Source organism: Atta colombica, unplaced genomic scaffold (genome assembly GCF_001594045.1).
Source record: "Atta colombica isolate Treedump-2 unplaced genomic scaffold, Acol1.0 scaffold163, whole genome shotgun sequence".
Lineage (NCBI taxonomy): Eukaryota > Metazoa > Arthropoda > Insecta > Hymenoptera > Formicidae > Atta > Atta colombica.
Window position 1 is genome coordinate 933,744 of NW_017259254.1, and position 15,188 is coordinate 948,931.

The 15,188-nt window shown below is 34.0% G+C and overlaps 2 protein-coding genes across 2 annotated transcripts; one reads left to right on the forward strand and one right to left on the reverse strand.

The window, feature by feature from the left end:
• The first annotated feature begins 1,332 nt into the window (after positions 1 to 1,332).
• LOC108685995 (bifunctional lysine-specific demethylase and histidyl-hydroxylase NO66) lies at positions 1,333 to 4,429 on the forward strand. The gene is made up of 6 exons (XM_018191023.1): positions 1,333 to 1,416; positions 1,691 to 2,370; positions 2,457 to 2,734; positions 2,813 to 3,527; positions 3,595 to 3,781; positions 3,862 to 4,429. The coding sequence occupies exons 2-6, from the start codon at positions 1,892 to 1,894 to the stop codon at positions 3,934 to 3,936; spliced, it is 1,734 nt and encodes a 577-aa protein (XP_018046512.1). The 5' UTR covers positions 1,333 to 1,416; positions 1,691 to 1,891; the 3' UTR covers positions 3,937 to 4,429.
• A 692-nt stretch (positions 4,430 to 5,121) lies between these two features.
• Positions 5,122 to 12,013, reverse strand: LOC108686017. Its single transcript, XM_018191059.1, is given in 10 exon segments — positions 5,122 to 5,279; positions 5,375 to 5,496; positions 5,585 to 5,671; positions 6,044 to 6,178; positions 6,624 to 6,767; positions 7,522 to 7,583; positions 9,313 to 9,584; positions 11,584 to 11,643; positions 11,646 to 11,723; positions 11,818 to 12,013. Coding segments are annotated over 10 exon segments (1,290 nt in total). The 3' UTR covers positions 5,122 to 5,145.
• Positions 12,014 to 15,188: the final 3,175 nt, after the last annotated feature.

Here is a 15,188-nt window from a genome sequence, read left to right on the forward strand (position 1 = left end):
TCACTCTGAAGAGTGAAATCTGATTCTTAAAGATTGAAACTGAGTTTAAAGATTGAAAAGAATGAAAATTGAGTCAATCTTTTGCAAGATTGGCTCAATTTTCATTCTTTAAATCTCTTAAAGAGTGAGATTTTATTTTTTAGAATTTAGAGAGAGTATATATATATATATATATATGTGTGTATGTGTAATAAACACACATACACACGGGCATACACTTACGCACTATATTGAATAATACCTCGACTGAGATACGGACTACTCCCTTGAAATATTACAATATGTGTGACTTTAATATGATGCAGAACAATTCCATGTGCGTTATAAACATTGTCCAAAACACTGAATAAAGTTATTGTCTCTGTGTTCGGCATGCCGCTCTAAACCGATTGTGATGAGGATGTAATTAATAGGAAAGATAGTGTATGAAGAAGCGGTTTAAAGAAGAGTGCAGAATACGGTGACTCGACTGTAACATGTATCGCAGTGTACGGGTTTAATCTTACTTTTTCCGAATAATTATGTATAGATTTTCTAGATAAACAAAACTTAGTCACGTAAGATTTATTATGGGTGGTATAGATTTAATGGATCTAAATAAACTTCGAAAAAATCTATATAATCTTCTCTTTTTATTGATGACTGTGTGCTGTAAAAATCATCGATCTTTTTCATAATATATTCTCAAATAATCTGTAATTATAATATATATAATTATATAACATCGGTATTTTTTAATTTATATATTATTTTTTCTTAAATTGGCAATTTCAAAAAGAAATGAGATGAAATATTGTTCTTCGCAAGAAATATTTAGAGCTTGTCAATTTACTGGAATTTATTTTGAGAAAAACCTAAAAGAAAATTTAAATTCCGTTTTAATTAAAATTCAATTTGATCCCTTTAGATTTGATATTTCATACTTTTTATTTTATATCTCTTTATATTTTAATTTAATTCTTATTCATTAGATATGGGATGAATTTTTTTTTTATCGGAATAAATCATGATTCTTAGGCTATGAGAATAGAGCTACCCATTCTGTATCTTTTTAATGATAATTTTAGTATGTGCAAGTATTTTACATGGTAAAAAACTGCACAATAATAGATATAATGAAGTACGTCAAAAGTTCCAAAATAGATACAAAAAGGACAGAGAGGTCCTTCGAATCTTTCTGTTTTATAGTCAATCACATGCTTGAAAAATTTATCATATGAAAACAAATAAAATAGCAGCCTTTGGAATTAGGGGTAATCATAAAAATCTAGAATCCAAATATTCGAATACTAAGGAAGTCGAATACTAAGGAAGTGACGTGGTTGTGGCGTGGTTAACACCTTGTGAATTCTTTATGTCCTAACGAATGTATATCGCATGGCTTCATTATCACGTATAGACTTGATATTAAAAGAGGTCAGTATGTTTAATAATAAGTTATATTGTAGTTTTTTTTACAAAACTATAAAAATTTTCTGATTATTGACTTGATTGATTCTTTCGTATGTAGCTTTCGTATTAACACGATATATGTTGGAATCTAACCTATCTTAGTAACACGTTGCTTTTGGAAAAGAAGAAAATGGATCGCAACGAAAGCGATATTTATTTAATTTTATAACGAAAATATTTATATAGAATTTAACTTTAATTTTGAAATATAATCATTACAGAGAAAATGTTATTACAGGTACAAGAATTTATGTGTTATAATCGAACAGATATAGGTTAAAAGCACTTTGATCACTAATAACCAGTAAAAGATAAGAAAGAGCCGACTCTTTGCTGATTTATTTGTGATAAGCTATTGACTATTCTAATTTAACGTTTAAGAAATATAAACTTAAATTAGATCTGATTGTGTTTGAGTTAATATTTAATATCAAGTAATATGGAGGAGCCAATATCAGCTTTTGCCATGTATGCAGCAAAACGTAAAAAAACAGAACAGTTATTGAATAAAAAGAAAAAAAAGCAGAAAACTTTTGAACAAAAAGATGTTAAACAAGCAAGCATAAAGCAAGAGATGGGATGTAAAGATGTCATAAGTAAATTAAAAATTATGAAAGAAGAGAATAAAAAGGCTGCTAAGAAGAAAAAAGTAACTGTTCGGATTATTCATGCAAAATCAAAAAAAAAGGGAACAGAAAGCAGAGAAAATATTTTAAATGATGCAAATTCAAGTCACTTGAATACAAGTATAAATACAAGTATAAATTCAAGTCATTTAAATACAAATTTAAATGATACAGATCATCCACTTTATGCAAATATTGAGATAAATAAACATGATCATCGCAATCCTGTTGAAGACTGTGGACAATTATTTAAATGGCTAGTGTATCCTATGACTACAGAACAATTCTTCACGTAAGTTGAAATCGATAAGTACAATATTTATATATGTTTATACATTTTTTATTGTGCATTAATATCAATCTTTTTATTTGAATCAGACAAAATTGGGAAAAGAATCCATTATATATAAAAAGAGATATGTGTAATTTTTATAAATTCCTTTTATCAATGTCTTTATTCGAAGAAACATTGAGAAATAATAATGTTCTATTCACTAAACATCTTGATATAACCTCCTACTCTCATGGAGTGAAAGAGACTCATAATCCTCCCGGTCGTGCTTATGCAAGTATTGTTTGGGACTATTTTAAAAACAACTGCTCCGTTAGAATGTTAAATCCTCAAATATTTATACCCAAGATACATGCTTTGAATGGTAAAAAATACAGTGTAATTATATTTTAAGAATTTATTATTACTTATTAATTTATTAAATTTATAACATGTTTTGTAGCTACTCTCCAAGAATTCTTTGGTTGCTTTGTTGGTGCTAATATATATCTCACGCCAGCTAATAGCCAAGGTTTCGCTCCTCATTATGATGATGTAGAAGCATTTATTTTGCAAATCGAAGGTAAAAAGAGATGGAAACTATATAAGCCACTTAAACCAAGTGAACATTTGCCAAGATATCCCTCAAGGAATTTTGATGAGTCGGAGTTAGGAGAGCCAATATTGGATAAGGTTGTCAGCGCTGGAGATTTGTTGTATCTACCACGAGGAACTATCCATCAAGCAATGGCTCTTGATACTTATAGCTTGCACATCACAGTAAGCGTGTATCAGAGAAACAGTTGGTGCGACTTTTTTGAAAAATTGCTTCCACAAGCTCTAAAGCGAGCCACCAAAAGAGATATTCGTTTTCGTGAAGGAGTACCGATGAATTATTTATCATATATCGGTTGTCAATATGATGATTTTCGCAAAGATTCTTTCAAGACTCTTGTTATGAAGTTGTTCGTTGAACTATTGGAATATATTGATGTTGATCATGCAGCCGATTTAATGGCCAAACGTCACATCCACGATTCTCTGCCCCCTTATATCTTTAAGCCAGAACGTAGGTGTACAATACTAGAAGATGGTGAGAACCTCTATAACAGGCCGAAGCGCTATGGGAAAATTAAGCTTTCGACTGAGATACGATTGTTAAGATTGTATTGCATCAGGTGAGCTATAATCCATTTTGAAAAGCAAGTTCAGAAACAATATATAACTATGTTATTGTATTATCAGATTAATAAAAGAAGATAAAGTATATAAAATATATTATTCTACCGAAAATTCCAAAGAATACCACGAATATGAGCCACAATATTTAGAAATTGACAAAGAATTTGTGCCTGCGATTAAACAAATAATAGAAGCCTATCCTGATTTTATATCTGTGAAGGATCTGAAAATCGAAGATGTTGACACAAAAGTATGAAGCATATATTGTTTGCAATATTTTATTGACAATGTGTGTACAATGTTAACTTGCGATTATTTTGATTATTATAGATTCAAGTAGTGAAAGATCTTTGGGAAAAAAATATAATTATAACGAAGGTTCCTCTGAATTGTGTACACTATTAAGAAGAAAAAGAACCAAAATAGGTTTTTTTTTAAGAAGAGAAAAACACCAAAAACCTGAACGAAGCCTTTCCATGAGGAAGCTATAAGAGATAATGATAAAGGGTGATGTAGTACACTTTAGTTAAATTCACTTCGCATTTCGATTTTTTCGTGAGTGTTATACATAGTTATGTACATGTATAATCATCATAATCATATATGAATGTTACTTTTCTTATATACATATACGTAGCTGTCATTACAATTATCAAAAAAAGCATAAGATATAAGTTGAATGATACCGGGTTGAAATAATCTTATTTGCGTCTGATTCGCAAGATTTTCCCTTGTTGCTAAACTTGAACTCCCTTTGTCTTAATCGACAGTGTATGTTCCGCCCAAATTAATTTTTCTTCAATCCATAATACAAAGCCTTCATACAAATATCTAAAATATATGTTATATGTAGTTTATCTGTTTCGAAAAAATAATTTTTTGACTGTTCTTGTATGAAACGGACAATAGTAAAGTATTATAAGTAAAAAATTGTGTAAAATTATAACAGGAATCATAATATATACATATATATCAACAGTATGATTCCTGTTGTAATTTTTATAATTTATATTAGCTCTTACAATATATATATTTTACATTTTATAATTTTGTTCTTTACATGTACAATAATTCTTAATTATATATCAATGTTTAGAAGATGGATCTAAATTTCTTTTGAATTGTATGACAAATGAAGACTGTACGACATATTAAGTTTATTCATGTCGTTACTTGTATTAAATCAAACTAGAATAAAACGCTTTTAAGAGCCGATGCCGTTATTGTTGCGTAATCAATTTTATTATGTATTACAGAAATTCAAATGTTTTGACTCACAGTAAAATTGAATTTAAAAGAGACAAAGAAATGAAGGCAATCTTAGCAACTACTCAAATAACAAAACATAAAAAATATTGAAAAAGAAAACGAAAAACAGAAAGTGAAACAGAAAATAAAAAACGGTCAATATAAAATTGTAATCAAATAATTTATTATTTATATATTATTTGATTGCAATTTTATATTGACCGTTTTTTATTTTCTGTTTTTCATTTTCTTTTTCAATATTTTTTATGTTTTATGTTATTTGAGTAGTTTTCGCCAAGATTTTCTTCATTTCTTTGTTACTTTGAAATTTAATTTTATGACACGAATTATATATAATTAAAATCTTCATGTTCCGATTCTGAGCTTGTTGCGTTTCTCTTGTGCGACATGATCCCTTTGTCTGCCTAATACATATTCGACATATTCTAGATATCCATCGTTGTTTAAATCGTCCTCTTCTAACACTTTATCTATTAGCACTAAAGCAAAACAGAGATTAATAATTTTATTGTATATTTTAAAAAGAATCGTAATATATAAATATATTTTCTGAATATGTGAAATTGAAACGTACCTACAATCCAATCTTCCTCTGGTTTTTGTATTCCTTCTTCCTCGTTTTCATGCATCGTATGTTGAAGAGCGTGAAGAATTTCTAATCCGTCTAACTTTGTATTATTGTCGAAATCGTGAATTCTATAATTACGAAGCTTCTATATCAATAATGTGTAAAAAAAACGTTTAAGGCGGATAAACGAACCAATTTTTGATGTCTGAAACATACTGAAAATAGTGGAATTCTATCTCTTGTTCAGTCATTTTCGAAAAATCAAGTTGATCAGCCATGGAACCCATATCTTCCTTTAAATGTCTATAATCATAAGATAAACAATCACAAGATCATTCACTTGCTACAACGACACAGTTAAAACAACAAAGTTTTTCAGAAAATAAGCTTGAATGCTTTGCATCATTAAAATTTTATAATATCAATTTTAAAATGCAATTTTTTTGTAAAAATAACATTGTAAAGGAATAAAAATATGTTCTTTTATTCCTAATAAATTATGTTCTTTTTCTTAAGTTTACATTCTTTTTTTATAAGCAACTAAAAAAAATGATAATTTTTTACTTATATCGTTGTAGTAAATAGATATTATATGTAAAAATATATATAAAGGAATTAATTATAAAACAGCAAGATTATTTACAGAACTAATTATTTTGTTTAATTATTTCTCACGTTGCATCATGAAGGAGTTCATCATCCTGCGTCAATTTGATTGCGTCGCTGTCCGGTGTGTAATGATGATGAGACACGCTGCTCCTTGGATGATGTGGCCCACGAAAGTGGCCGGTGGCTAGGCCGAGGCAAAAGCTGATTAAAAATATTGTCTCCATTTTGTTATCTGAAACAAATGGCCGCATTGATGATAATATTTCACATTCTCTGTTACTTTATTAAATAAATATATCTATACAACTTTGGAGAAATTTAACAATAATCTACGAGCATACGAGATCACATACGAGATTTAACTTGTGGATTTAAATTGAAGTAAGATATTAGTTTGAGAATTGCATTTCGCTGTGGTTTGTATACGATCGAGTGTATGGCAGTTTGGAAAGAGTGATGACTGCCGAGGGGCGTCTCAACTTCGTGACATTCCGAACGGTGCTCATCGACAATGGGACCTGCTGGGACATGTTCATCGAGTGTGTCGCCGTATATGGAGTGCCTGCTTCTTCCGAGGGTCGTACGCCCCGTCGGTCAGCGACAGATGGGCGGTAGAGGGGGTCCATGGTAATTATTATGCGATTACCCACAAGCCCATTGATTTAGATTGGACCCCAGGGGGGCGAGCTGCGCGATCGCGGGCCCGTTCCGATTTGTTACAAGACCGAGTTCGAAAGTGCTCGGTGTAGTAGTACAGTCAGCAAGATTTTTGTGTCCTTAAAGGCCGGTTCTATCAATGTAAGATTAACAATAATCTCAGTTTAATTTATTCTCTCTAATATCCGTTTCTACCAATGTAGATTAAATTTAATCTCGGTTCAATTTACTCTTCGTCTTTTTCCAATTCTAAAGATTAGAAAAAGACGAAGAGTAAGTTGGACCGAGATTAAAGCTAATCTACGTTGGAAATAGGTATAACTCAGTTTAACTTATTCTATTCTCAGAATAAGAAAAAGATAAACAATAAATTGAACTGAGGAATAATCTTATATTGGTGGAAACGGGTCTAAGACGGTTTAGTCAGCTTCGACTATATGACACTTTTCTTAAACTGAAATTAGAAAAAGACAAACAGTAACTGTAAAGCAATTAGTAAAAACAAACAGTTGAGATTGGCAAATAGTTTTACGCACTATAAGAATAATATTTAAAACATTTCTCTATTGATAGAAATCTATTGATAAAACAAATTAGGTTTATCATACCTGTCACGTTATCAAAGATGATTGATAACTGAAACTATAGTTATTACAGTATTCGCTCTTTATTTGCTACATATTTGAAAAAAGAAAAGTAAGGAGGAGGAAGGGGGCAAATATGTAGGTGTTAAAAGACACATGAGAACGACACGAATACAAGGTACTTAGGAATCAATTTTATATAGGCTTACGGTGATCTCGAAGCGAGAATGCATATGTTAAGGGGAGCGCGGGGGAGTCTCCCGGGGGTTTTCGATCGCGAACGGACCCCCTAGGGGTCCAGACTCACCCCAACTCCGCGTACCCTCCACGCCCGCCTCTGTCTCTCTCTGTCTGGGTGTCGAAATCTATAAATAATTTATATCATTTGGTCCATTCACTATGGGAGAGCCCATATGTACCTGTGTCGCCTTACAGGCGGCTTGCCTCGACATTCTCCTCCCCAATATCATCGGGATCGGCAACAATCTCACGTTACCCGATATATAACGGATATACAGATGAGCTTATGGATTTGACGCTAATCGATCCAGCATGAAGCGAAATTGACCGCGTACAGGTGTTACTCGTATCGACACGAACGTATTTTCTCCCTTATTCTCCCAATCGTGAAAGAGGAGCTTCAAATGGTCAAAATTTTTCATAAATTCCTAAAGCGATATTTTCTGTTTTTTGTATCTTTTAATATTTTGTAGAATTTAACAATACTCATCACACTAATTTTTGAGGAAACTATGAAGCAACAATTTCGTGATCCAAGCAAGGACTACTTTGTTACTGCAACTAGACTTTAGAGTTGCAGATAAAACTAAACTGTTATTATACAGCACGCACAAATGTAATACATTAAATGTTACTATGTAATTATAGATTAGTACATTACATTACATTTACTTTATGTATCATTAAATACAATACATTTTTATATATCGTTCTTTTACTTCAAAAATAATACAACTTAAAAATACATAATTCTTGGGCTATTATTATAATATGAACGAGTATATATATATATATATATAATTATAATAAATAAATATTATATCAATCTTGTTAATATAATGTTTAATTATCTTATCAATCATATCAAAAGTAAATTAATTTAATTAATAAAAAAATCATCACGAATCAAAGGGATAGTTTTTCAAAGAATATGAACAAAAATGACAAAAATGATATTTAATTATTTACTTTATGTAAATTTTTATATTATTGTATAAGTTAATATTTTTGATAATCATTTGGCTATTCATTACATAGCTAATTTGATATTTGGACAAAGAAGAACGAGTTAAAAAACGAGTTGTCCGGAATCACTATCTTAAAATTTGCGTTACTTATATAATTTCGATTTATATTTTATATTGATAAAAAAACCTGAATTGAAGAGTTGAAACATTTATTTTATTCGTTTTGTTACATTCACACGAAAATAAAAAGTTTTCTGTGCATCCGAACAGCCGATGTAGGCTCTGATGGGCTTTTTGATATTTTTCACTGATATATTTAATTATGTTGGGAATATATTTTTTTGCTAATGTTATATTTTATTAATTAATAATTTTCCATCAAGCTGAACAATAATATTTGAACAATAACTTTTTTTTTGAGAAACTTAATTTTTTGGGTTACTTCACTGTCACTTTTGAAGCAAAGGGAGCAATATACGATACGATTCAAAAATTATCAAGCTACTATTACTCGTGAAGTTATCCAAGTGTAAATTTATATCCACGATATCAGTTTTATCAATTTTATCAATTTTATCAGTGTTATCGGAGACTGGATATACGTCTCCGCAATATCATACATGAAACTATCATCATAAAACCCGACATCTCCGTGTTTCTCGGCAACGAATATCCTCTAGCTGTCCGACATCCGCTAGCCATAATTATCGGCGGATATCTCGCGTCTCGCAAAGCTGAAGACTATCCCTCCGTGAAAGGTAGTCGCCACCCCCCGGATAGATGGAGCGCCACGTCGGTGATCTTAACCTGGACTTCTCTCGGTCGCTTTGCACCAGAGCGGAATCTCGTAGGACAGGTGGCGAAAGCTCGGCATTTATATCTTTACCTTGTCTTTGACTTCTCGCGGCGGTGCGTCGATCGACCCAGTCGGCGATGGATCCGACCCCGCCCGCAAAGATCGACTGCTCGATCCACCCTTCGTTGTCTCGATCCCCTGCGCCGGTTCCACGAGACCCCAGTCGCTCTCGACTTGATCGGCGAGAAGCGTACGACGCTTATCGACGTTTTTCCAGCGGAGTTTGCGTGCTGGACGAGTTGCTCCGAACGCACGGCCGCTCTCTTTGAGCGGGCTCTCTCGTTTGGTTTTCGTCCAAATCCCTGCGAAAAGTCGGCTAATCCGATCATCTCGCTTCTTTTGCCGCGCGGAATAAGCACGCGGATTACTCCGTCCGACTCACGCTGCGTTCATCATCCAAGAAAGATCTGGAAAATCTGGAATTCTTCTGAAACTTTCCTTGTATAGAGGAGCCGAGAATTATCAGGGAATTTTATCGGAACTCAGGGAATTTCTGCTGAAATCTTCCTTTTGATGATCTTGCTTCTCTTTATTTTGTGAGAGAAAAAGAAGTCAAATTAACGATTAAACGCTAATCTTGTTCAGCAAACATTTATTTTTAAATATTTTCCTGAGAGAGTTGAATTCTGCTTATTAAAAATATTCTAGATGTTTTTAATTTTCTCTCTCACTTTTAATTTTAAAAATATATTTTAGAATATATTTATAGAATATTAAAAATATATTTTTATAGAATATGTTTTTTTATTTTAAAAATATATTCTAAATATATTTCTCCTATTCAAAGTTTCGATATGTACTATGCAATTTATAATTCGTTCTATTTCTTAAAAACAGGAGAAAATTTTTATATGAAATATTAGTTTTGTAAAATTGTATTGCTTTCTTCAAATCTATTATTAGACACTTGAGTTGATCCTTAATTAATATATAATAATTATAAACGCGACAAAACCCACTTAGTAACTATATCTATCTTGAATTTTCATGCAAAAGTATAATTTTGCCTGGAAAATTAAACGAGAATGTCTGAAAATTAGGAAATTCTGAGAGATTTTTTCGCATCCCCCCCTCTTCCTTTTATATGGATACAGCCAATAAGTACTTACGCAGAGCTGTTATTACATTTACACAAATTTTAGAAATCACGACGATACCGGCGATGATATTTTTGCTATTATTTGTGGCTTGATCCCCTTCATTCCGGACGACAAGAACTCCAAAAGCTCCGCATGCGGAAACTCGGCCTTTTGTTATGCATTATTACGCAACTGTTTCTGTACAGCACAGATATCTGGTGAATATATATTTTTAAGGTATTAAAATATCCCATTGCGCACGTATATGTGTAGCAGCACAAATAATAACAATATTTATTAATATTATCGTTATTTGCTATACGGATGTTCATGTTTTACGCAAAAGTTAACAATGGTGTCACATGCACTACTAAAAATCGCAGCTTTTCAATTTCTGCCGTTGATCTACCATTCATTCTATTAATAAATCTCATTAGATTTTTAGAATTCAAAATCAATTAAAGTATAATAAAGATTAAATCTCTTTTTCGATATATTGATGAAGCTTATAATAGAAATTCGAAAAAAAAAGTCTTTTACTGACTTATCTGAGAATAAAAGTTTATTTTACGTATCTCTAGCAGTTACATGTATTTTGCTTATTATGAAAAAAACATCAAGACACTGATCCACCGGAAGATTCGCTTTCTCGAATCGCTCTTATTGTAATTAAATCGCGATGTGAGTTTAAGAGCGCTTTATCGCGGCAGCAAATTTGAGTTGCAGCCGAACTAGAATTTTTGAGGAGATAGTGTAGAGATGGAGAAAAAGAATAAAAAAAAGGAGAAGCGAGGAAAAAGAGAAGGAAAACGCCACGCAGATGCGGCGTTCGAAAAAGCGCGAGGGAGAAAGAGAAAAAGAGAGGAAGAGAGAAGACGAGAGAAGAACAGAGGGTATGCGTGTTTGAGGATCGAAGAGGGACAGAGATAAACTGCGGGGGTTTGAGAGAGACGCGAGGGTGGCGAGGAACGACGGGGAAGAGGGAAAAGGACGAGGAAGAGAGAGAAAGAGAGAGAGAGAGAGAGAGAGAGAGAGAGAGAAAGAGGGAGAGAGAGAGAGACAGAGTGAGTGGGATAGTGCACGGATGGGTCTCCGGTTGCCATGGCGACCATCGTAGCCTAAAGCTATGCTTTTATTGATTCCAAGCCGCAAACAATGTGCAGGAGTGGATGTTTCGCTCTGTTCTCTCTCTATCCGTCTGGATAGTGAGGTATTAACGCACCCCGAAATACCGATACCCATGGGCACGTGCCCCAGAAAAGCGGGGCCGTCTCGTCCCCTCTCCCTCCTTTCCTCCACCGGTTTTCCCCGTTCCATCCCCTTTTCCAACCTCCCTACCGCCCTCGTCCCGCGCAGAGTGCCCTGCGATTAATTCAGCAGTCTCTCGATATGCACAGTTCGCCGTTGCATTAAAATACACGCGACTTCAAAGCGCGCCTGCCGACTATAACGCAACGCGACCCGACGTCAAAGGTTACGTCGGACTGCATCTTCCAGTACCGCGTTTTGCTCTCCCTTCTTCCCCCTCCTCCACTCTCTTGCGCCATAGTCCCGAATTTTTCGGGGGTGCATCTCGTACCATTGCTCTCGTATGTGACACGACGCTTTGTAATCGCGATTAATTCTGGTACCGTTCTGGGTACCACTTTCATCTCGACTGATAAAGAAACCTATTTAAATATTAATCATTCCGCGTTGAATGTTGGTTAATTAATTTTTCTATTACAATTGCGAATTACTTTATATTTTCGATGAGACATTTAATTAAACTACTTACATTTGATAAATTGTAAATTGTAAGTTATATACTTAATTAAACACTAATTAAATTCTAATTTTTCAATTGAGTTATTCTTGTATGTTTTACATGGTTTATTACGTGAATTCATGTAAATAATATTATATGGCGTTAAAAATATCTTGATAAAAAATGATGGAGAATTTGTGTTACTTTCAATTATAATGCGCACTGGAAAACACATGTCCAGGAGAGAATTGATAACAAATCGTAGGTAAATCGGTACACAACCGATTGAAGCTATAACGTCGACAGCTGCGACAAGTCGCAAAGAAAAGAAAGAGATCGATTGGAAAATACTGCTTTCTTTCTCTCGGAGGCTATCTTTTGAAAATCGAATCAATAACAATGAGCGAAACTAGCCATGCGAAAGTCAGATCGCGATTGAATTTTCTACTCGATTACTACGAAGAAAGGACCACCCACTGCGATTTCTCCATGAACAGCTTACCGCCCACGGATGCGTTCCAATCGCGCGATTCCCGGAATGTTAGATTAAGTTGATAAAAATTTAAATAATGACATAACTTAAAATAAATTGTTTTTTTATTATGTAATATTTTTATACTAAGTATTATCTACGTTATTACTTGTAATATAATTAAATAAATACGATCATTAAATGTATCAACATGATCATCGGGAAATTATTGATAATCTTTACAGTATTCTTGACATTTTTCAAAAATTATTAAATTGAATATAAAATTATTTTCAATTGGATATAATTTTTTTTTTATTATTGGATATAAAAATTATTATTTTATTTTGAGTATAAATTGGATATATGTAATTCGATATATTTAACGATTATATTTATTTGACATAGATTGATTTGTACAAAAGCCTGTATTCTCAGTAATTAAAGATTATTTCAAAAATTCATCACTTAAAAACAAGAATACTAGATTTTGTGGTACTTAAATCTGAGCTCTAGACTGCAGAAAGCAGAACATTCGGCCGAACGAATATTCCGTTGTAATTTTAACTACTGGGTTCATTATCTTCATCCTTCCTTCGAGCGGCAATCTGTCTTTGCGAAAATTCCGGTTATCATTGCTCGAGGTTGTTTAAGTTTGACTAACAACTGTAATTTCGACTATTCAATTAGGAGAGATATAAGTAGTCTTTGACGAGATTCTTCTATAATAATTGCAAGTGGAATGCGCATTCATTTAATCACAGACTGTTAACGAGTTTCTATGGATTTCAATCGCTCGACAAACGTTAAGATATGAAATAAGATCTGTTCGCATATTGGTTACATTTTTTGAACACAAAAGCTTTGCTTTCTCTTTCTTTAAGAATATATATTTATCTTTTTAAGTAAAGAATTTTTGGGAATTACAAATATATTGATATTTATTACAGAATCATTAAATAATTCCTATAAAAATTAAATTAATTAGCTTAATCATGATAACATAATAGAAGATATGCGAGAAGTCATAGTAGAGTCGTTCTTCGATTATCTTCGCGCATTGATCTCTCGCAGATATGCATTTGCTTGCTTCGCTTACCTGTTGACTGTCTTACCTCCCGAAGGAACAGGAATCGAGTGCCGTCGCTCGACGTCTAATTTGTTTTTAACACATCACGCCATTCGAATTTTTTTTTCCTTGCTGAGGAAAAATATCGCGCTGGTTAACGGCCGGCGTTGTTTGCGCGCGCTTTCGCATGCGCGTCCATGTGCGCATCCCTCTTTTCTCTCTCTCTCTCTCTCTCTCTCTCTCTCTCTCTCTCTCTCCCCCTCCTCCTGGGTTTTTTTTATTTTCGCGGCAATCGCTCGATCACAGGCGTGTCGCATTCTGACGCATGAAAATGGCCCAAAGGGATGCGCCAGCCATGATCGATGCTCCATCCGATCGGAGTCTACCGAAACTGCCCGTCAAATAATATATTCATAGCTTCCGGATGGTTGAACGCGACTCTCGGAAACCACCCCCGCGACCCCACAATCGCGTCTACTCTCCCAGCCCCCCTTCTCTCACAATCCCCCGGCAACCCGCTCTCGACCGCTCTCTCGTTCAACCCCTTCCCTCTCCTCCCCGTTTATCCCCTTTCCGCTTCCGCCCACCCCGCAATGCGCAGTCCATCCGCACGCAAATCGACTGTCGAATAATTATCGAAAATACACGCGCGGCCGGCTCGCGGCGCTTTTTTTTCCTACCCCGTTCTGTCCTCTGCCTCGCGGACATACGATTAACTCTTTGAGCTTTGCCGATATGTAGCTGGAAATATAGCTGTGTTATCTGGAGCTTTTCACGCGCCATTGCCCCATTCCGTTCGATCTCGCATGTCCGCGTAAGGTCGCGTGCACATTGGTCGATTAACGACGACTTGTATGCATTTTCCGGATGATATTCCGGTATATATGCATATTTTTAGCATCGAGAAATTCTGCTATTGAACTGAACTATTCTAGATACGTTGTGCTACGATTATATATCTAATGAACAATTTTCAAACTGAATTAAAAAAGTAAGCCTCGTGTACAGATTATTCCTGCAATATTGCAGCAACATTGCGAATGTTACACCAATATTGCTACAAGTTCTGTAACGTATAGGATCCTTTATGTTTCAGCCAAATTTGTTGTAAAATTTTTCACGTACCTATTACGTATATTGTAAGTACAAAACTGTCCAAGCGGGATTTGTAAAGCATTGGAATCGGATTAACAAGAGTTCACGAACGTGGTCCCATCCGCGTTTCCACGATCACCGCTTGTCATTTATCAATGCGCATACGGCTTTGCATTCCGACGAGGATCGCGATGCATACTTATAACGTCGCTTCAGTTTCGAGGGTTCGCACAAATTGTGTCGTCAGAGCGCTAATTGGGCTCGTTAATGCGTTCTGCTGATGTGTACATCGAGTATCGATAACGGGCCGTATTCGATGTAGCGGATGATAACTTATCGAGAAGGCGCGAAATCGCGAAATTTGTGATGTTAATGTTTGATCGCGTTTATATATATATATATATGTGTGTGTATATATATATATATATATATATATATATATAT

Excerpts from the sequence above, each read along its gene's own strand:
- LOC108685995 (XM_018191023.1), top strand. The coding sequence starts at position 1,892 with ATGGAGGAGCCAATATCAGCTTTTGCCATGTATGCAGCAAAACGTAAA. Across the intron at positions 2,371-2,456 it reads ACTACAGAACAATTCTTCAC|ACAAAATTGGGAAAAGAATC; the intron begins GTAAGTTGAAAT and ends TATTTGAATCAG. Across the intron at positions 2,735-2,812 it reads CAAGATACATGCTTTGAATG|CTACTCTCCAAGAATTCTTT; the intron begins GTAAAAAATACA and ends CATGTTTTGTAG.